The 23,621-nt window shown below is 36.8% G+C and overlaps 1 protein-coding gene across 5 annotated transcripts in view; it reads left to right on the forward strand.

The window, feature by feature from the left end:
- The window catches only part of GTDC1 (glycosyltransferase like domain containing 1), a 427,297-nt gene that overhangs the window by 196,800 nt on the left and 206,876 nt on the right, over positions 1-23,621 (forward strand). For all 5 annotated transcript variants that reach the window (XM_055145858.1, XM_055145876.1, XM_055145886.1 and 2 more), the window contains exons 4-5: positions 12,822-12,989; positions 16,589-16,762. In XM_055145858.1, coding sequence (XP_055001833.1) covers positions 12,822-12,989; positions 16,589-16,762 — 342 coding nt within the window. The remainder of the gene's footprint in view (positions 1-12,821; positions 12,990-16,588; positions 16,763-23,621) is intronic.

The following is a 23,621-nucleotide window of genomic DNA, read 5'->3' on the forward strand; positions in this document are numbered from 1 at the left end:
AGTGAGTTTCCAGTGCATATGTATACTCATGTTCACGTCCTTGTTTCTATATTCTTTGGGAAGAAAAAACTGAACATGGTAAAAAAAAAAAGTGTTTTTCTCTGTGTTTGTTATTTGGCTCGGTGAATGGGTTATTATCCTGTTTATTTATGTAGTTAGTTAGTTGGTTGTGTTTTTATTGGTGCCAGAGATCAAACCTAGAATCTTATACATGCAAAGCACGAACCCTACTTCCAAGCTTTATCCCGGGCCCTTTCCCCACATTAAATTGAGACGTTTTATCCTAACCTAACTTTAATCTGTTGCCACATTCTGAATTAGGATGCCAGTGCATAAGCAACCACTGAGAGTTTTTATTTTATTACTAACTCTCCTGGTTCTAGTTTGGCCTCTAAGTGGTTAACTTAGGGCAAATCTTATTTTTTTGCTTCTCAATCAACTGGCAAAGAAATGTGGCCTAAGAAATCTCAAGTTTATTCTTTCTATATAATTTGATGAGTCCCTCATACAGTGAGGTATGGTAGAAGAGATAGAAATTTATCTCAGAAATTAACAGTATTCTTATAGATTTTAAAATTAATCCCAACTCTATGTAGCATTTGGAACATTTAACTGATTTCCCCTCATTGTATCTATGTATATTTTAATTACCTTTTGAAAGTATAATTGTTTAAGTTATAATCAATGGAAGTATATAAATGATTTTATTTGAGAAACTTAGATAATAAGTTAGACGATTTCTAGATTTTCATTTTACTTTATTAAAATCAAAAGTTTTGATCTTTCAAAAACCAGTTTCAAGTATTTCCTCCCTGTGACATAAACTCGGAAACATAATAGAATTTTCACGTTGTTGCTTAATGAAAAAGAATGCAGGATCAGCAAATCAATATTTTTAAAAATGTTTCATTCTTAAAATGGAAGCATAAGAGACTAGGGCAGTCATGAAATTTTCACCATCAAGAAAATGTTCTTAACATATTTGTGCAAATTATTTGTCCATAAAGAAACTGCAGTGGAAACGCAACTGAATTTACTTTTTAATTTAATATTCACTTTGAATATTAAGAGCAGAGAGTCTCTAGCCCGGGTGCCTGTCTGTCTTCCCTGGGGCCCCTCGGAGGGGATGGGCTCCAGCTTCCCTCACCACCCCGAGCAGAGCTCCTGGCGACCGAAAACCTCTGGAGCCTAGCCACAGCCATGCTCAAGGCCCCTCTCCACACGTTTGGACTAGCCTCACGCATGAAGGTACCGGTAGAGGAACCCAGGTGTGTGGGACCTAGGGCTGAGACCTCCAAGGCTGCTTGGATCTGGACTGGGCCTCTTCCACCCAGATTTCCCATTTCCCAGTATCTAGGCAGTCACACCCAGGGACTGTCCTTGGTGCTGTGTAATCCTGTCAACGGCCAGCATCCAGAGACTTAAAAGCCAGCTCCTGGAAGCGATATCTTTTTTTAAAAAAATTATTTATTTATTAATTAGTGAATCACCATGAGGGTACAGTAACAGATTTACACATTTTCATACTTGTGTTTCCCTCATACAATGTTTGAGTACTCCTCCCTCTACCAGTGTCCATTCTCTACCACCTGTGAACCCAGTATCCCTCCCACCTCCCAATCCCACCCCCCCTCTCCCCTGCTCCCCCCTCCCTGCCTCTGTGGCAGGGCATTCCCTCTGGAAGTGATATCTTATATCCTACTTCTCCCTCTGGAAGAACCTGGAAAACTACTGGGAGTTTCCTGCCCACATGGGGGAGCGTGGCACGGTCCCCATGGTGTATTAATATGCCAAAACCAGTAACAAGCTGGGTCTCATTCCTCTGACCCTGAAAGAGTCTCCAGTACAGCATCATTGGAAGGATGAGTAGAGAGAGGCTCCTAAAATCTCAGGGCTAGGACAAATGGAGATGTTACTGAGACCGCTAGAGAAATTCGACCATCAATGGGATGATGATGGTGATGATTATGATTTAATATTCACTTGGTATTTAATTTTAAAAAGTAGGTATTGTGATTTACAATATTGTTAATACTAGTGTCTCAGAAATACAGTGCTACTGTATGTCACTGACCACCAGAATACTAGTGTCCCTCCGCTGCTGTTTGCAGATCCCTCTCACCTCCCCGCCTACAACCCCACTAAGAAAACTCAGTTCCTTAAGCAGCCACTCAGATTCTCTAATTAACCATTGCTTATTCTCTTACTATGTATATTCATGCTCCACATATGAGAGATCATTTAGTTACTTGTTTTACCTCTTGCTAAACTTAGACCCTCCAGTTCCATCCTAGTTGCACTGAACTGCAGGGTTTCAGGTTTTCTCCTAGGAGAGTCATATTCCATTGTAAATATGCTATACTTCTTCACTCATCGCTTCTTGGACACTTGGGTAACTTCCGATCTTGAGTACTATGGTTAATGCTTCGGCAGACATAGTAGTACAAGTATCTTCTTAATTGAATATTTTTCTGTTCTCAGGGCAGATGGCAAAAATTGAATAACTAGGTCAAATAGAAGTTCAATTATTTATTTTAAAAGACATTTCCATACTCGTTTCTATACAGGTTGGACTTGATAGCAGTCCCACCAACAATGAATGAAGTTTCCTTTTTCATCACATCTATGCCGGCACTAGTTGTTTGTTTGTTTTAATATGTGTGTGCCACTCTCACTGGTGTGAGAGGATATCTCACTGTCATTTTTATTTGTATTTCCTTGAGGATAAGGGATGAAGAGCACTTTTTTTCAGAGATTGTAGCACATTTAGGACATTTGTATGTTTACTCTACCATTTTTTAATTTTATTGATTATTTTAAATATTGTAATGACTAGCTAATTGATCATTATAATTAGTCTTGTATAATTATGTTAAGTATAAATGATGATAAAATCTAAAAGCCATAGTCTGTTTCTCAGACTTATATCTGAATTGAACTTCATGTATTTGTTTGAATCATCGCCTGATGATCGTTCTGTATTTACTCTACCATTTTTTAATTTTATTTAATTTAATTTGGGGAGGACTAAATTCTATAAATAATTTTTGGAGGTATTGATTGCTTTATCGACACTAGTCCTTTGTCAGATGTCTGGTGAGGAAATTTTTTCTTCCACTCAGTGGGGTGTCTTGTCATCATTGGTGCTGAATTGCTGAAGATAACTCTGATATTAACATATGCAGAATTTTGCCTTTTTTCTGCGTTAGTTTGTGATATACCTTCAGGTTTTTCTCTATTGCAGATTTACTATATTGTTTAACATTTTACTCTTTCAATCATATTTTTGAGTGCCTAGTATGTATTCTTCACTATACTGACTTTGAGCTTTGTAATTAATTATCTAGTGATTTCCATTGTAATTAAAATGATATGTAAAACAGCAAAGTATTTAGGATACTTAATACTTTTGTTGTGGGGTGGTATTTCTCGAAAAGGCATATTAAGTACCAAATCCATGGACTATTTCAAAGAACTGTCTTGGACTGCCAAAACAAACATAGAAGAAGTAATCAAAACACAGTATTAATCATTATGAGAAGTATAACAAAATCTAACAATCAAATGATAAAACAACTCCATAGAATAAAGGATTCTAGTAAGCAAAATTAAAAAAATCACTCATGAATACTCCAAAATTTAGATCTTATTATACGTTATAGAAAGACTACATATTTAAGAAGTATATAGGGCATTTGCCTTGTACACGGCCGACCCGGGTTCTATTCCTCTGTCCCTCTCAGAGAGCCCGGCAAGCTACCGAGAGTATCCCGCCCGGACAGCAAAGCCTGGCAAGCTACCCGTGGTGTATTCGATATGCCAAAAACAGTAATGATAGGTCTCATTCCCCTAACCTTAAAGAGCCTCCAATCTTTGGGAAAGACGAGTAAGGAGAGGCAGCTAAAATCTCAGGGCTGAGAGGAATAGAGACATTACTGGTGCCCATTCGAGTAAATCGACTAACAACGGGATGACAGTGACAGTGACATGTTTAAGAAGTATTCCTTTTTAGCAGTATGCATAATAGTAAAAATAGTAAGTTATCATTTTTTGTTGCATATCTGTTATTTGGGTACAAAATAATTTTATTTTCATGATTGTCAAAAATATTTGATAAACTGGGATGCAGATATTGTTGGTTATTTTAAATATTGTAATGACTAGCTAATTGATCATTATAATTAGTCTTGTATAATTATGTTAAGTATAAATGATGATAAAATCTAAAAGCCATGCCATAGCCTGTTTCTCAGACTTATATCCGAATTGAACTTCATGTATTTGTTTGAATCATCGCCTGATGATCGTTCTGTATTTTCTTAAATGCATGCAATCATAGGGTTGCATTGGAATGACAATAGGACTTATATCCCTTACCTTGAGTCTTTTTCTTCCAACTTTATAATAACTAGAAATTATCCCCAGGGACTTATGAGTGGCAGAAACTAAAGGATAGAGAACATTCCAATATAAAATGATATGCTGCTATTAAGGAACCTACTTCTAAGATAGATTAATCATGAGGTGAATTATAAATATTTCACATACTAATTATATTAGTTTATGGAGATAAAACACCATATGAAGTGTTCCCAGCACACTCAGCAAGTTAGATACACTTTGCATGCTAATTGACTTCTTCAAGGCTGATGGTCATGAATCCCTGAAGATGACAGAACTTATTATTGGTATTGTATATTCCTAAGTTTTCCTAATTTTATCCTAGACCAACACCTGGCTTTCTCTAAGAGTTCTTTTTCTTTAAATCACATCTTGAGAACAGTAAAGATTGTGAGACAGAACAGACATATTAAACAACCTGAAGGGAAAGTAATGTGCACTCTCAAAAATGACAGTAACACTTTGTAGAACTGTGTAAGATGCCCCAGCAAGAAAACAGGTACATTAAATATTTCTCATATATGTGCATATATATATACATATCTGTATATGTATATATATAATTTTAGAGGGCCCACCCTCAGCTATGCTTGATGGGTACATGGGGAAACAGTGCACAGGGGTCTTTCCTGGATATTCTAGCCCTTCAGTGTTGACTCAGCAGCTTGGTATTTGCGCTCAGTGATGCTTCTCTACTCAAGAAGCCAGGGATGAAGTTCTAGGATTTGTACGTGATTTTTATGTGCACTACCACTGAAGTGATAGCACAGCGGGTAGGGCATTTACCTTGCACGCAGCCGACCGGGGTTCAATTCTTTCATCCCTCTCAGAGAGCCTGGCAAGCTACCGAGAGTATCCCACCCGAATGGCAGAGCCTGGCAAGCTACCTGTGGTGTATTTGATATGCCAAAAACAGTAACAGCAAGTCTCACTATGTAGACGTTACTGGTGCCCGCTCGAGCAAATCGATGAACAACAGAAGGACAGTGCTACAGTGCTACCACTTAAGTTATCTGATCCAAATTTGTTTTTAGTGGAGCAAATTTTCAACCTTATTAGTTAAAGAAAAATCATCTAGGTTGATTTTCTCAATCTCCTTGATCCTTGTTTATTGAAGACCTCAGACCTGCCCTGCTACCCTCAGTAACCCCAAGTATTCCTGGTTTTTCTCAAGCTCTTTTTTCCTCTTTTTTTTCTTTTTTCCTCTCTTTGACAGAGCATGTAGTGCCTTTCCCTTTACTCACAACCCGTCTCCCATTGCTCAGAGACATTACTCCTGACTGCAGCTGTTACAGAGGTTTTGTTATTATTTAGTGTTTCCTGTATTTACGGCTTGTTTCACCAATTACATTGTCAACTCCTTTGGAACTGGAATACTATCTGTATATTGTACCTTGTCAAGACACTCGACAATATTTTGTTTTCTTGACTTCCTGATAAAACCTAAGGCTGTTATAAATGTTCTATAAATGTCTACAAATGTTCTAAATGATTCATATTACTTTGTAGTTTAGAAGAGTACTGTATTCTTAACAGTAATGGGTCCTTATCCCAAAGTACATCAAACATGTTTGTATAAACAGTAAAAATTTCAGATTATCTATCTATCTATCTATCTATCTATCTATCTATCTATCTATCTATCTATTGAACTTTATTGAATACTAGGCTCACTCTCCCTTCCTATTTCTTCTTTTTTTCTGTTCCTGACATAATTATGTAGTGTCATTTGTGTTTTTGGCATCGCGCCAGATTCCAAGAATTAAGATTTGAGGGATTATCAGAGTAGTATGAGACATCTGAATTTAAATAGTACCTTGACCTTAAAAAAAGAAGTTAACAAGCATTGCATCATTTGTCTCCTTAAGCATCCATAGAGCAGGTCAGAATGCTGGAGACTTTAGAACAGATAAGCTGCCCAGGAGGTAGCTTCAGATACTACCCACAGCCAGATTGTGTCTACAGACCTTGATTGTCAGCTTTCCGGACAAGTGAGCTCTATGCAGTGCTCTCCAGAGCAGCATGATAAGTACAGGAAAAGAGCATTATATGTTGGGCAAAAAGCACAAAGGCTTGGTTTACTGATACACCAAGGGACAGCTTTTGGGAAACTGCAAACTATTTAAACAGTTTGTAAATGACCCATTGCAAGAATTTAGGAAATTGCATAACTACATTTTCTTTTTCTTTTACTAAGACCATGTATGTTTTAATTTGTCGCAAAAGCAAGTATTTTATTGTGCATGTATGTTTCTGAAAATCCGTAGTTTTAAAAGATGCATTATCAATGTTCTAATGAAGATGAACTAGTTGATGATTAAAACACATTGTGTTGAAATGAATTTCACATATCAATGTTTAATGAATAGAATTCAATTTTCTTTCTGTATCAGGTTTACAAATTAAAGACATATACATTTTAGCCAAGGATTTGAAGTGTATTGTTGAGTTCTGCTTTGCTGAAAAACTACCAACACATTTTAGAAATGATCTAGTGGGAAAATGATAACATATCTCTTTTACTTCTTTTACACCGTCTCTTAGGAGTCCTTGCCAGCACCAGCAGTAAACCCAGTCAAATCACTTCTCATCTTCATCAGTGCTGTAATCTCAATCCAAATTGCCATCATTTGTGTGCCAGAGTGATAATACAGTGGATAGAGTTCTTGCCTTTTGCATGGCTGACCTGTGTTCCATCTCTGACATTTCATATGGTCCCCTGGGTACCACCTGGTGTAATTCCTGAATGAAGAGCCAGGAGTTAACTTCTGAGCACCTCTGGATGTGCCCCCATGTCCCAAATAAATTAAATCAAATTGCCATCCTTTCTCTTCTTACAGTTTTCCCTTCTTTCAAAATGATTCCTTTAGACTTTTTTATTCAGTACCGAGAGGTTTTTATTTTTTTGATTGATGTATCACTGTCATCCCATTGTTCATCAATTTACTTGAGCGGGCACCAGTAACATCTCTATTCCTCCCAGCTCTGAGGTCTTAGCAGCCTCTCCTACTCATCTTTCCCAATGATTGGAAGCTCTTTCAGGGTCAGGGAAATGAGACCTATTATTACTGTTTTTGTCCATCAAATACACCACAGGTAGCTTGCCAGGCTCTGCTCATGTGGGCGGGATACTCTCAGTAGCTTGCCAGACTCTCCACGAGGTGTGTGTGTGTGTGTGTGTGTGTGTGTGTGTGTGTGTGTGTGTGAGTGTGAGTGTGTGTGTATGATTTGTTGCCTAATGTCTGAACTCCATAAAATATGGTGTGGTAATTATGAAAAATGGGTAGGAAGTGTCATATAATGTGTCCGGAAAGTATACAACAAAACATTTAAAATGGTATAGAGGTAGGATGGACTGGAATGATAGCACAACGGGTAGGGTGTTTGCGTTGCATGTGGCCGACCAAAATTTGATCCCTCCGTCCCTCTTCAGAGCCTGGCAAGCTATCAAGAGTATCCCGCCTGCACGGCAGAGCCTAGCAAGCTACCCGTGGCATATTCAAATGCCAAAAACAGTAACAAGTCTCACAATGGAGACATTACTGGTGCCCTCATGAGCAAATTGATGAACAACGGGATGACTGTGCTACAGTGCTATAGGGGTAGAAATGTAAAAATTGTTTCTTGGTTGAATATACTGACTGTGACATATCCTATCATGAACACTATTGAAAATCATGTTTTAGATATATCCTTTAACATAGCTTAAGTTTTAACTTTGTTAAATATTAACATCACACACAAAAGCAGAAAGTAAGACTATAATAATATATGCATATTTCAAAGTGAAATGAATGAAAGTAAACACACCTATTATGTCTTTGTAATTTTATTTTCTTAAAATCATTTTGGTTCTTTCCACTGCTATTGCCATAGGTCAAAATTAATTCATGCTTAAAATATTATTCATGTTTTACAAAAGTATGCTTATTTCCTTAGCCACTTTCTAAGTAAATTTTGCCTGTCCTTAGTGAAAATTGCCTGTCCTGCGTTTCTCATTTCACTTCTTTTCCATACTATTTCACATGTATAAGTACGGTCCCAACATTAGTGATCTCCCCTGCACTGCCTTGGTGTATTTCAGCCTCTCATTTTATATATTCCTAGATCTGGGTACAAGTCAAGCAATTAGCTTATTCTAAGTGAGTCAGAAAAAGAGCAAAATCTCTAATCTTAAATTTCATTCTGTTAAATTATTTTGGGTTACTTACGTTCATCAGACTCAGATTGTAGATTAACGTGTATTGAAAACAATTGAAACATGTATCAGGACACAATCTCAAATCCAGAGACTGGTGTTAATGTGTTTGCAGCACAGAATCGCTTTGGTAGACGATTATAATAGCAGCTTACTTATACTTTTGGTGAGATGGTAAGCTAATGATGTAGCCGCTAATTTGAATTTACAGACATTTTAAATATAGGTTTCTGTTACAGAGACAAAAGTTGCAATTTAAAGCTCTTTGGTGGTCTAAAAACAGCTTAATTCTGTAGTCGCATGGTAATAAGTACTAATCCAGCTTATACATGATTGTAGTATGCCATGTTTGTGAAAAATTGCCCAACTGCTTTCTCTGGGTTTTATGTTAATTTAAAAATATTAAACATAAAACCTTATAACATCTTCATGCTGAGATAAACTGTTCAATTTAACTTGTGCTCAAGCAGCCGCTGTCAGGAATTATCTTGTTCCTAGTGGTTTTTGCTCTCACCTCGTGCCCTTTCCTGCCAGACACTCAGTGTGTGGTGATAAAGCTCACCTTGTTAGGATTTATTGCTTAAATAATACCTGAGGCAAGATGAACACTGAGCGCTTACGGATTAGCTGATGATTGAGTGATGCCATTCATTGTATTGTTATAAACTTAAGAAAAATTGATTGAAGGGGGAAGATTAAAATTTCCCTGTGTATCAAACCTGCGGTTCTTCTGTAGGCGTCACTTCTTTTATGGGTGTCATTAAGCTGAATATTGGAGGGATTGCTTAAAAGTCCAATTTAATTACCATTTTGCAAAAAGCAGAGAGAAATGCTTTAGGAATGATGGAAATCATTTCCACAATTTGGATCTAATGAGAGCTATTTCAAGATTAGTTGTAAAAATAAAATAAATTTCTTGCTAATTATTGGACAAACTGAAGGAAGTGTTGGTGTGGGCAGTCCAAATGTTTAATATTATGAAAGCCAGTGCCATTTCACTTCAGGATATATTGCATTCTCTCATTTGGGAGCTTTTATTTTGAATGCACAACTTGAGATTTGGAGGCTTTGACTGCGGGTCAGCTGGTAGGGGAGGGGAGAGGAGGAGTGTGGTGGGAGGAAAGTGAAGGGGCTGTCCTTAGTTAAATGTTCGCTACAGATGGTCTACCCCACGGATCATCCTCACGTAGGAAACTAACAATTGGATTATGACTAGAAATATTACATACGTATTAGAATTTCTAAAGGAATCTAGCATCGCTCCTTTCTGCTTGATGCCACTCATTGCCCTCAGATTTGTACTTTTAGGAATTCTTCATGTAAGGTCTGCAATGCTAGATTAATATATTAGAATTCATTTAAACAATACTTGACATTTTTGGAATTTGAGATTTGTGCAAAACTGTACAGATGAACATGTAATATTGCTAGTAGTCATTTGAATTAGCCATATAAAAATAGAGGTATCCTAACATGTCACAGATAAAATAATTCAGTATGAACTCTTAAAATAGGATACTGTCTTTCATAAGGTAAAATTACTATACCTAAGAATTTAGTACTTATAAAAATATATAATCTTACATTCTACCCATATTAGTGTTCCTCATTGTTCTTATAATATCCTCTAACCCACATGCCATTTAGTATCCAATTGATGCTTTTGTTTTGAGGTTTCTTCATTTTTCCTTTGTAGATATTTTTTCTTATGATACTGACATTTTTAGAGGTTTAGCTGAATTATTTTTTCAGAATAGTTGTCTGCTTACTTCCTATGTCAAAATTTTGATGAGGTGTTTTGGGGCAGGGATACTGCTTTGGTGATTTGTATCTTTCACAGTGTGTCACAGTGGATGTATATGCTATCACTTTGTCCCATTATTGGTCACATTCAACTTGATCACCTAAGTTGATGCCAACTAAAATTTTATATTGTATATATGAACCATTTTCCTTAATTATTAACTAATATGGTGGGCTCTAGTTACTGATTTCTCCCCCTGCTATCTGTCTGAAAATCATTGGGCTTTCTTCGGGCTTAATGATTAAGACTGAGTCATTGTGTGATGCATGAAATCCAACCTTTGACAGCATTGTACACCGTGGTGTATCTAAATGAAAATGAAAAGAAAAGAATGAATCATTGCTTGCAACAGTGTGTGCCTAAGGTAAGAATAGGACAGAATGAAAGAAGGGAATGTGATTGAATTACTAGATTCACCAAGTTACCTTGCATTTCGTTTTAAAGTAAATATTGACTATTTGAGATGACTATTTTTATCTCTACTAAGGATCAGATTTTTAGATATGCAAATAATTTCAAATTTGGGCTTTTCCATCAAAGTTTTAGGTAGGCATATATTGTTGTGGTTATGGGAATTTTTGGTACAATAGGACATGTTCTAATCATAATTTTTCTTTTATTTGTATACAAGAATACAATTTAAGAATTAGATACATCTCCTCTATGACAATTTCACTTGTTTTTTTTTTTGGGGGGTCACACCTGACGATGCATAGGGGTTATTCCTGGCTCTGCACTCAGGAATTACCCCTGGCGGTGGTCAGGGGACCATATGGAATGCTGGGATTTGAACCTGGGTTGGCTGTGTGCAAGGCAAATGCCCTACCAACTGTTCTTTCGCTCCAGCCTGTCAATTTCACTTTAAAGTGGTAAGCCATGACAGTAAAACAGTAATGTGGGTTTAAGGACAGATTACTGACTGTTGGTATTCTGGGACCTTGTTTAGCTCATGAAAAGTCCCTTTAATTCCTGTTTAGCACACACACACACACAAACACACACACGCACACACACACAAGCCAAGCGTCTGCACTCGCATAGTATGTAACCATTCTTCTTATGTGAAAGACTAGTGCTACAGATCATATAAACACCTGAAGCTAGACATTTGGCTTGTCAGACAAGGAGAATTTATAGTAGTAGTGATCATGGTAATAACAAGGATGATATTTTGTATTTATTAAGTCCAGAAAAAGCATTTGCAGTGTAAGTGGTTCACAAACAATTCGTATCTGTGATATAATGGGAAACACTTTGATCCGAAAATACCAGAAGTCCCTGCTTTGCTACTTTCACTATGATTCTGCAGAAAACCCTTAGCCTTCTTGATCCCTCAGTTTTTTTTTTTCTTTCTGAATGGGATTTTAAACTGTAAGGGTCAAATGATGCTACATTACATTGTAAAGGTGGCATTTCATCAAAGTTGTGCCATCTAAATGTCCTCAGCCGTTCAGGGACTGTAATTTGTCCCTTTTGGGTGCCCACATATAGTGGCATGTATTGTTTTGTTCAGGTATTAGTCTTCTCTGAGTGTTCCTCTGATATTTTGTAGATGTCACTGTTATAGTAGCGTTTCCTCCCTGTGCTCTTTCTCATTTTTCCCTTTTGTTTTTCTCTGGATAGACACTGGCATATAGTAAGCCCTTAGTCAATGTTTGGAGGAAATGAATGAGTAATTCGACAGTTTTCGTATATAAACATGGATAGGTTTCTTTTATTCCCGCAAAGACAAGGAGTCAGCCTGTTGTTATTGTGGTTGTTTTATATTTATGTTTTATATAAGTGATTTTACAGATTGTACATCTGGTGCCATTAGCAGCCTGGTAATGGAGAAGAAAGTGTTCCCCCCACTCCCAAATCAGCAAATATTGCATAATAGTTAAAAAAGAAGGAGGAGGGCCAGTGAGAACAGCATGCCAAGAGGAAAAGACCACACTAGATAAGTCTATTGCATAAATCAAAGGGGCTTATGTCATAACATGAACATGTGCCATTCGTGCTCATATATTGAATTTCAGTAGTTGATTGCATAAAGAAGTAAAGTGTAATGAAACTGGCAAGCAAAGTATTCCCCAGTCAGCCTTATCTTTGTTCCATTTGTCCTTCAGATAGAGCTTTTCTTGCCTTTTTCAATAAAATCCATGCAGCTCTCTCTCTCTCTTTTTTTTTTTCCTTTTTGCATCTCTCAGTAACAGAGCTGAGAAGACCAATGAGATTCGGGGCTTTTATACTTCTTAGCGGCCGTTTTTTAAGAGATCAAAACTTAGAATGCTGCTACATGGTATTAAGGCTTAAGTATTGATGTCTCTCTATAGGGGATATGTTTGTCTTGGGTTGGGATGAGGCGAGAGAGAAGGGCAAAAGCTGACCCCTCTGAGCATGCTCGGGACGGTAAAACTGACTCTCCTCTGTTTCTAGGATCCTCTTTTCGAGCTCAGTGCTTAACCTGACTGAACTGGCTGCCCTTCGGCCTGACCTTGGGAAATTGAAAAAGATTCTGTACTTCCACGAGAACCAATTGATATATCCTGTCAAGAAATGTCAGGAGAGGGATTTTCAATATGGATACAACCAAATTCTCTCATGGTAGGTATAGATCGCATCATTATATGAGTCCTTTGCCACCTTTCCCTTCACAGATGATTAACTTTTTCTACCTGGAGACATCCCGCACGCTTACTTTCAGCAACACCGTAAGGAGGTGCAAATATTTAAGCAACCTTTCATGGGAGCAATTACTTTTGCTTCTACAGTATTTGAATAAGATCACAGCGAATCCTTTCATAAGATATGTAGATGTAACATTCTAATTATATGTTGAACTAATTTTTTATTTGAGTAACTTTCAAAATAGAACCAAGGATTTGACAGGGACTGTATTCTCTGAAAGCAAACTTTTAGGAAAAAGCATTTAAGTCAACTCTTGTTTACCTGTCAATTTCACTGTATCCCACTGAAATAAAAAATTGAAATTTACAGAGGAGTGAACAAAAATTAAAGCATAATGGAGCAAAAGGATTTCCTCCAAGCCCCTCTTTTTGATTAAAAGAGAAGAGTATGGAAATTGAATCTTTAGGTGACTGCTCTCTCCACAATCTACCCATCTTCATTGAATCTTCTGAAATTGCACAGCTTTAAAATACCATGACATTTCAAAGGTGATGGCACTTTTCTATTGTTGCTTCAACAAAGTTTATCTCCTGAAGCTTAGTTAATGGAACAAGTCAGCAACTCTGAATTGGCTTCGCTGTTGGATCCTATTCATGAAACTCTAACAATTGAATGGAATCTGCTTGTGATGTGGTATATTCTTACTCACCTTTTTCAATAGTTATTATTGACTGGGATAGATGATATCTTTAAACTGATTCCAAACTCTTGTAAGTATATTCCATAGTGTAGTTGACATAGAAAAAAGAGCTGTATGGTAATAGATCTATGTATTGAGCATTTTGTAAAAGTTTCCCTGCAATTATTTCTACAGACTGCTTCAGGGATGAAACTGCTTTTTGTCAAGTGTCTCATAAAAAGTAGGCATTTTAAAATTTCATAATGCAACTAAAATACTTTATTTCATACAAACAGAGAAGGGAAATGCATCTTATAAACAAAAATAAAATGACCTTTTTCTTTTTAAGTATGGAAAACATTTGTAATATTTTGATTTCTTGAGTTTGCATCATTCATTTTTTTCTCACATAGTGTGTATTTATTACCCCTGAGAAATAACTGGGGGAAATTAAATTTATTTTTTCTTTTACAGATGACTTTAAAAGTAATGAAAGTTATACCCATTCATATTAGGGATAGAATAAACAAAAAATATTTTTAGAAACTATTTTAGATCTTTAATTTAGCTGACTGAGTTTTTAAGAATGATATGAGGGGCTGGAGTGATAATATAGCCTTGTACACAGCTGACCTTGGTTGGATCCTCAGCGCCCCATATGGTCCCTCGAGCACTGCCAGAAGTAATTCCTGAGTGCTGAGCCAGAAGTAACTTCTGAGCACTGCCGGGTTTGGCTCAAAATCCTTAAAAAAGAAAAGAAAAGAAGAAGAAGTAGTTGGGTTACGTGCCAACTACGAGGGTAGATAACTTAAAATATATTTCATTGTCCTTCATCTTTCTCTTCAATAAAGGATTAGTTTAGTTCATAGAGAATGATAGTGTAATAGAAAAAATTTTCAGTATTTTTCTTCTTTTAAGAGGGTAAACCGATAAACAGAAAGAATGGACTGGCTTCCTAGTGTGTGTGTGTGAGAGAGAGAGAGAAAGAAAGAAAGAGAGAGAGAGAGAAAGAGACGGAAAGAGAGAGAGGGAGGGAAAGAGAGGGAGGGAGAGAGAGAAGCGGGAAAGAAGACAGTTGTCTAGAAGAAAAATAAGCATGTCAGAAAGGAAACTTGTTCAAATTCTCTTTGAAAAGTATGAGTCTTGCTTTCACCAATGTTTCTTTTTTTTTCTTTTTTTTTTTAATGTTTTGTTTTTGCTGACTTCTGCTTTTGTTGGCATTGTCAGATTTCTTTCTTGACTGTTCCAGTTAAGGACGTAAGAGATGACTGACATTAGCACTCACCTTAAAGAGAGGTTTCACTAGCCCCTTTGACTTATGAACACATGTCGTAACCGTATATTATGACCTGTGGGTCGCTATTACAATATGTGACATATGGTGAAAACAGACGAGCTGTAAAACATCCTTCAACTTTCGGCGTATTATTAGATTGGTTTCCTTATTGTTGGGTGTTGTGTCAGCACTTTGGTGACATTCTTTTGTATTACCGTGATGTAATCACTCCTAACCCCAAATTTTCTCTAGATTGCAGCTAAAAAAAAATACTTGTATGGAAAAGCAATTTTGCAAGGGAGGCTAAAGGCTGGCAGGTCAACGTTCCTTTTGTTGGTTTTTCACTCCACAATATATTAATAGCTGGGGCTTTGGCCATCTCAGTAAATTTCAATTAAACAAAACTGAAGACGTGCTATGGCATTCCTGTTCTGTAAATTCTGTTTATTCATTTGCAGTTCTTATAGATGCACATTTCTTCTTTTCAGTTTTATTGATCTATTATATTTAAGGTTACATAAAACTAAATGCTTGGCTTTTTTGATTTTCTAAGCCTTCTTATCGAAGCATGTGGATTCATTTTCCTTGTGATCCAGTGACACTCAGGCACCAGATTATACCTTGACACAAAAGAGCTATTTCTAAGAGTGATTTATTTAATTAGTGTTTTGACTTAGTAAGGAAACATGCTGCATTTTCATACTGTATATATAAATTTAGTTTATACCACCCATGTTCATTGACTTCAAAGAAAATATTAGACAGTTCTTAAAACTGCTAATATTTATATGTAACTTTTTCATAGTTCTTTATAGCTGTGTATTTTAGTTTATTTTTAGAAAAATATTAGATGAACAGGGTATCTCCATTTAAAACAAAAGCAAGTATTATATTTATTTCAATTATGAGAAAACATGGACACATGGGATTATAATCCTTTGTGGTATATTTCTTTATATAATTGGTAGCACCTACAGATACAGATTTATAGATTCTCTTTCCACTATTTTTTTTATTCTCTGGTGGTTCCAAGGATAGTGAAATAAGTTATCGTAGAGGATTCTTATAATTTCCCTATGTTGACTCAGAACTTTTAAAAAGATAGCACAGTTTCTTGAAGCAAAGGCTAACACAAGAAATAGATTTTAAATAAGCATTATGAAATTTTTCTCGTATGAAGCAGCTGTATATAAATTAGTGTCATTGGAGTTAACAAAATGTTCTCTTCTCAGTGTTACAGTGTAAAATAATATACCTGTCTGATGTAGAAACCCAGTGTGGGTAGTGGGCCACAAAAAGAAAAAAGTCTCTGCTATTTCTATTATTATTGCTAATATAAAAGGTGTCTGACATTGAAAACATATACTTTGGCTTGAAGTTTCATCAGATTCCATTAAATTACTTCATTTTTCTCTTGTTCCTCTCCCTGGTGGCAATAGTACAGCTCTTTCCTGATATGTATTATTGAAAATAATGTACCTATATTAATAACATTTTGATAAACGCCATTGAGAAAGGCAGAGTGTTTACGAACCTAAGGTAGAGTGGCACAGTGCTAAAAAGTAGCAAGGCATATCGACTTGACGACTCATCATTTATATTTATATTTTCCCTTTACAGCCTGGTGGCTGATGTGGTGGTATTCAACTCAGTTTTTAATATGGAGTCATTTCTCACTTCTATTGGGAAATTTATGAAGTTGATTCCTGATCACAGGCCCAAGGACCTGGAAAGTCTCATCAGACCCAAGTGCCAAGTTATTTACTATCCCCTCAAGTTCCCTGATGTGAACAGGTCAGTATGTTTGACATGATTTTTATTATTGTGTCATGAATTATTCTCTAAGTGTGTACAGATCAGTAAACTTTTCCCAACTGTAGCTGTTCAGCATGAGCGTGGCAAATGACTGAATTAAACTCTGTGTGCCATGCTGTGATTGACAAAGATTTTAAATATCATTTGCTCAATGTATCATGCAATGGTTAGTTTCCATATTGTGTACTTCCTTTCCTCTCTTTTCTCTTATTTGTTTGCCACAAAATTGGCTTCAGTTTTATTTTTTTAAATGAGCAACTATTTACTGGACATTTATGATTAGAGCACCAGGAGTTGATTTGAAAAAACTAGACATGGTCTTTATCAGTTGCTTCAGTGTTTCGCTTCTTTGTGCTTAGTTATAGATATCAAGGATGTTTCTCATCCTTTGCATTGACCTTATGTCCATTTATATGTATGTTAGTGACGGTTCTAAGTAAATATCTGTTAAATTTCACTACTAAGACTACTTTCATTTCTTAGGCTAACTTTCACAGTAATATCTATATTGGGTTGAAAATGTATCAAATGCCTTTTCCTTTGCTCCGTTCCTAAGGCCACTTCTTGGTTACTGTTGCTTCTGGCATTATCCTGAATCAGCAATAAGTGTGTCAAAAAATTGCTTTTCGCTTTTGAGTAAATCTAGAGAAAAAAAAAGTGTTCCTACCACCAGGAATATATCTCCCTTGGGAAATGCAGTTTACTAGCTGGAGATGCTGCTCTTTTTGAAACTATTCTTAAAATAGAATTTTCTTGTTTGTTTAAATTTGTCTCAGGACCAAACTGGTTTAACTCCTGGTCATGCTTGGGGTTGCTTCCCCGGGTGCCTGGGCACCATGGAATATTGAGGATGGAACCTGTAGCTCGCACATGCAGTGTATCTTACGTGCAAGCCAGGTACCCTGCCAGCCAGCTCTTTCCCTGGCCCCTTGAATATCCTGCCAGTTTGTATATCACTGAACAAAACTCAGCCTAATGCCTAATCAAGTTAATGAATCACAGAATTTAAATTAGACCATTGTGTCTTTACGTCATTTGAGGTCAGAAAACAGAAGCCAGAGAAACAGCCTGGTTTGTCCTCACATTTCTGAATGTTGCCACGGACCAGATTAAACTATTGACTATCACTTTTGGTTCAGTGTTCTACTTCCCAAGATTCCTTTCCTTGTTGCCTTGGACATGGTTGACCCAGATTTGATTCCTCCATCCCTCTTGGAGAGCCTGGCAATCTACTAGTATCTCGTCCGCACGACAGAACCTGGCAAACTACCTGTGGCTTATTCAATAATCCAAAACCAGCCACAACAAGTCTCACACTGGAGACATTACTGGTGCCCGCTCTAGCAAATCGATGAGCAACAGTGATGACAGTGACACAGTGATACAGTGACTGGTTATTGGCTGTAAACACAATGCTTTCTGTACTACTTCGAAAGCAATAAAACTTAGTAGCGCTAAGATTACAGTTGATTTCAGGTACTTTTGTATATAGATGCATATATAAATACAATAGAAATCATATATACAAAATTCACTTTACATGTGATGAGAGATTATCAGCTTTTGAAAAATGTAATTTAGATCTATGTAACTAGAATCTATGTAGCTAGAATACGGCTTTGAACTTTAAACATGAAGTTGATCTCTAAGTTTTTGCTCTTTAAAAATAAGAGCTTTTTGGTCATACATTTTTTTCATAAAATTTGAAGAAAAAAGTTTATCTTTCAAATATTGCTGTTATTGAATGCCAAATAAATTATGGTTTATTTAAGGTTCATTTGTATCAATATATTCCTACAACATCTTATGTTAAATATACCTGTGGCAAGTGAATACTTTATTAATTTGGACTGTATTACCATAAATAAATCTAGTTAAATGGTAGATGGTTAAAAACCACTGTGGCCAAGATAACACTCATAAGTAAGGTCTTAGCACAGAGTGTTATTTGAATTATTTTCAAATGGTAATTTGCTTTATCCGACCCAAACCCATATAAAGTAAGTGATTTTTTGCATGAGTGACAATCATTCTAATTCCTGAAGAATTAAAAGAGTATTACTTTGTTGTGATGTTGGAAATATTTAGTAATTCCAGAGACAATTGAAAAACGTGATCTGAAAAAAAGAAACAATTTTTCTTTGTTGTTTTATTTTGGTTTTGGACCATACTTGGTAGTGCTCAGGAGTTACTCCTAGAGCTGTATTCAGGGATCCCTCCTGGAGTGCTCGGGGACCATGTAGGGTGCTAAGGATCCAACTTAGGTCAGTCATGTGCAAGGAAAACACCTCATTTTCTAGTCTCTCCCAAAAATAGCTTGTTAATTATTATTATTATTATTATTATTATTATCTTTTGCCTTATATAACATCATAACATCATTTGATCATAGAAAGAGTGATTTAAGGGATAAAAATGCATAAGGCACAATTAAATTATTAATATAATGTGTTAAATAATCAGTAATATAATAGTTATTAATAAGAAAAGAATACTTACTGTACTTCAGCAAAATATATGAGGAGTTAGAAAGTTGATAACTGTTAAAATCAGAGTGTGAATGTCACATAGGGAATTAAATAATATTTGACTTGTTGTACTTAGTATTTATTTTCTTTTGGAGACTACATTTGGCAGTGTTCAAGGGTTATTCCTAGCTTTGTATTTAGGAATCGCTCTGACAGGGCTCAGGGAACTTACAGTGTGCCAGGGATTGTGCTCAGGTCAGCTGTGTGTGCAAGGCAAGTGTCCTATTCACTGTACTGTCTCTCTAGACCCTTTTATTTATTTATTTATTTATTTATTTATTTATTTATTTATTATTTTATTTTATAAAAAGTTTATTAGTGAATCACCGAGAGGTACAGTTACAAATTTATGAACTTTCGTGTTTGCATTTCAGTCATACAGTGATCGTTTACCCATCCCTCCATCAATGCCAATTCTCCTCCACCAATGTTCCCAGTATCCCTCCCACCACCCCCACCCCATCCCTCATCACCCCACCCTACTCTGCGGCAGGGCATTCCCTTTTGTTTTCTCTTTTTTTGGGTGTTGTAGTTTGCAGTAGAGGTATTGAGGGGCCATCATGTTCGGTCTACTTTCGGCATACATCTTTCAACACGAATGGGTCCTCCCAACATCCTCTACTTGGTGTTCCCTTATCTATCTCAGCTTTTCCCCCAGCATGTGAGGCCAATTTCCAATCTGAGTGGCAGACCTCCTGGTCCTTATCTCTACTACTCTTGGTAGACCCTTTTATTTTCATTTTCATTTGGAAAGAAGTTTTGGCCACACGTTCAAGTACTTAGGGCTTGTCCCTGGCTCTTTGTTGAGGGATAACTCCCATTGCAGGTGCTGCTTCGGGGACTATATTTGGTGCTGGGGATCAAGTCAGGGCAGAGGCTTGCAAGGCAAGAGCTGTAACCCCTGTGTCATTTCTCCTGCCCTTTTGCTCTTTGTTACCTATGACCTTCCTTACATGTATTGTCTGTATCCTCAAAGACCAGAAATAACAGTAGCAAAAAAGAATATTCTTTTGAAAGTATTTCATTATGTGATAGCAAATACTTTGGAATGGGAAAACTCTGAAGCACCGTAGTTGCATGGATGTGGCTTGAGTCTTGACCACACCTCTGTAAACTGTTCAAGTGTATTTAATGGTTGTGCGTATATAGATTTTATCATCTCATTGGTATGTAACCGACTCCCAATAAAGATGAATTCATATTTATTCTCCCAGTCCTATTATATTTAACCTGGCACATTATTGTACTTGAATATAACGGAGCATGTTTCTTTTCATTTCCTCCAAGTCAGTACCTGAAAATAGAGATGTATTCTGCTAAAATTGGTGTCTGATGGCAATTGTGTGGTTTATTTATCAATCCCATCTCAGAATTTTGGCCTCACCTAGAATCTGTGGATCAAGCAGGCTCCTCACTTTTATCCATTTCTTACACATTTATTTGATTCAGTAGGACATGGCAGCAATGCCAGGGCCTCAGGCCTGCAAGACGTGCCCTCTACCCCTGATATATATCTCCAGTCTCTACTCTCGATTTTTTCCATCATTTATTTTACATTTAATTAGAAAATCTCCTAGCCATTCTTATTAACCCACTCTAAATTCATGACTCAAATTCAGATGCCTCTCAATTGCCTGACAAGAATACCACAATTCTTCTTTTCTGGATAACTAATCATGCAGTTCAGTTCCTTTCTTTTTAAAACTTGCAATGCTAAATCTTTCTTCTTCAGTCTCAAATATGACTGAAAAATAGGAGCATGCAGAGAGTTTCTTCACACTGTTTCCCTTGCATCTACCAACTTATGTGCTTCTGGGAGACACATTCTACCTTTACACCCATTCCTATGGATGACCTCATGGAGCTTCTGTCTGAGGCACCATTTCTTTGTTGAGCCCGTCTTTCTCAGATGCATAAAGACTCTTGCTCTTGGACTGCAGAAATAGTACAGGGGTTAAGGAACATGCCTTGCACACTTCCCACTGCAGTTTTAATCTCCAGCTTAGATATGCTCCCCAACTACTTCGAGGAGTGATCTCTGCACACACATACGTATATGTATATACATACATGCATAAATATGTATATATGTTTATACACACATGTTTATACATACATATTACTTGTATCGCTGAAATAAATTTTACTTGTATCTGAAATAAATTTACTTCAGTCATTGTCTTTTTCTGACACTGCCTCATTTCTTTGATAGCAAAATCTGTTGGAAGCAATGTTTACACTGTTGCTTCCAATTTTATTCTCATTGTTCTCTCTACAGTTATTCCACTAAAATTTTTTGGTCAAGGGTACTGATCATGTCAGTCTCATGACCAGATAAATCTCGTGGTCAAATTAAAGTCCTCTTAATGTAACCTACAATTACTGCATTTGACACATTGTTGTACATTCTGGGTTTTTTTGGGGGGTGGGGGGCACACTGGGAGTGTTCAGGGCTAAATCCTGGCTCTGTGCTCAGATATAACCCCTGGCAGGACTCAGGGCAACCACACGGGATGCTGGAGATCAAACCTGATTTAGCCATATGCAAGACAAGTGTCCTAGCTACTGTACTACTGTACTATTGCACTAGCCTCTATTGTACTATTGTACTAGCCTCTATGGTACATTCTAACCTATGTGTCTAGGACACAGGTCATTTCCTCTCAGGCTCTGTGCTGGATTTCACCATTTTTCTGATTTTTAACTTTGAAATGCTCTTTAACACTCTTAACACTTTGATAGGTTAGGAAGAGTTAGGAAGAGTCCAAGATTAAAATGGGAAGAAAAGGTACAAGTCAGGGGGTCATCCTGTTTGAGGAAGGAGTTTTAGGAGGTGATAAATGGTGGTCAGAAGAGTAAGCATCAATAATGGGGTGACTTCAACATACATTAAATGTGTCTTTTAAAGGGTCAGTGATACTTCACACTTTTGTGGCATTATGTTATGCATTATGTTCAATCACAGGAAAAAAAAATTAAGTTTTTTCTGGTAGTCAGAAAATCTTTAAGATGCAAATCTGGATGAGATCTCTCTTTGCCCGTGTCTCCTCCCAACCTTCACTTTCTCTCACCATCACCCCTCTTCCTTCCTCCCTCTCTCCTTCTTTCCCTCTCTCTTTTTCCTCTTCTCCTCACTTAGAGGGAACGGTCCCAGGACCCAGAGAAGTTACTTGTTTTCTGGCAACCACACAGCTAGATATAGACAGGGTAGGAATCAGAACTCATATCTCAAATCTTCATCCAGTACTCCACTCACCATTTATTGTGAATACAATTTCAGAGGTCTTGATTATCTTATTTTTCAGCTGACAGCAGATTAGCGACATCAAATTGGGGGTGTGATAAAGGCAGCTCACTGACAGCAGTAAAATGTGACAGCTGACAGACAGCTTGAAACAAGGGAGAGAAGAGATAAGCTATTAAAAAAATATATGAGAATTGAAAAAGCTTAGCAGGCTGGATCCATTCTCTGGCAGGGCAGGTAACTCTGCACACTGGGGACCCCTGCAGATGTTTTGTCCTTGGTAATACAGTTGTACATCTAAAGGATGACTTTGAATGATTTGATTAAATAGTTGATTAAGTGACTTATTGATAAGAATAAATGCTAGCCAGGAAATTTTATTTAACAATATAGGAATATGCCCATCTTGGTCAGAAATTATAAATGACAGCAAGTGAAGATACTTGTCATGCCTTACTCTAGATGTACACAAACCATATTTACTCCAAGGACATACAAAGCCCTCTTTGTGCACATACAAAGAACATAAAAACATATAGTGAACATACAACGTCCTTTTAATACAGTTGTGACCAGAGGGCATTTGAATAAACAATCTTTCTCAGATATCCCTGACCAAGTCTCCTCTTTCTGCTAGGGCATCTATACTAAGCTCCTTCAATGCTGAAGTCCTCTTGATCAGCAAAACATCCTTCTCAATAGTATTTTTCCACACAGTTTAGCCTATTGTGATTGCTGTAACAAAATATCCTAGGTGATGTGGCATAAGTAGCAGACATTTATTTCTCGAAGTTCTGCAGGCTGGAGTGACCAAGATCAAGGTTGTGGTAGATTTGGTGTCTACTTCCTCGTTCGAAGAGACTGTCTGAATCCTTTTTTATAGGGGCTATATTCTAAGGAGCAATCTTCTTCCCAGAGATCTTACCTACAAATGCTGTCATCATATTGGTGGTTAAGATTTAAACATAAAACTTGAAAGAACACAAGCATTCAATTGGTAACATACCAAAAGACAGAGACTTCCAAGTTAAGACATATTGCAAAGGAAGACTGTTCTGTCTTATAG

Source organism: Sorex araneus, chromosome 1, assembly GCF_027595985.1.
Source record: "Sorex araneus isolate mSorAra2 chromosome 1, mSorAra2.pri, whole genome shotgun sequence".
NCBI classification, from domain to species: Eukaryota; Metazoa; Chordata; class Mammalia; order Eulipotyphla; family Soricidae; genus Sorex; species Sorex araneus.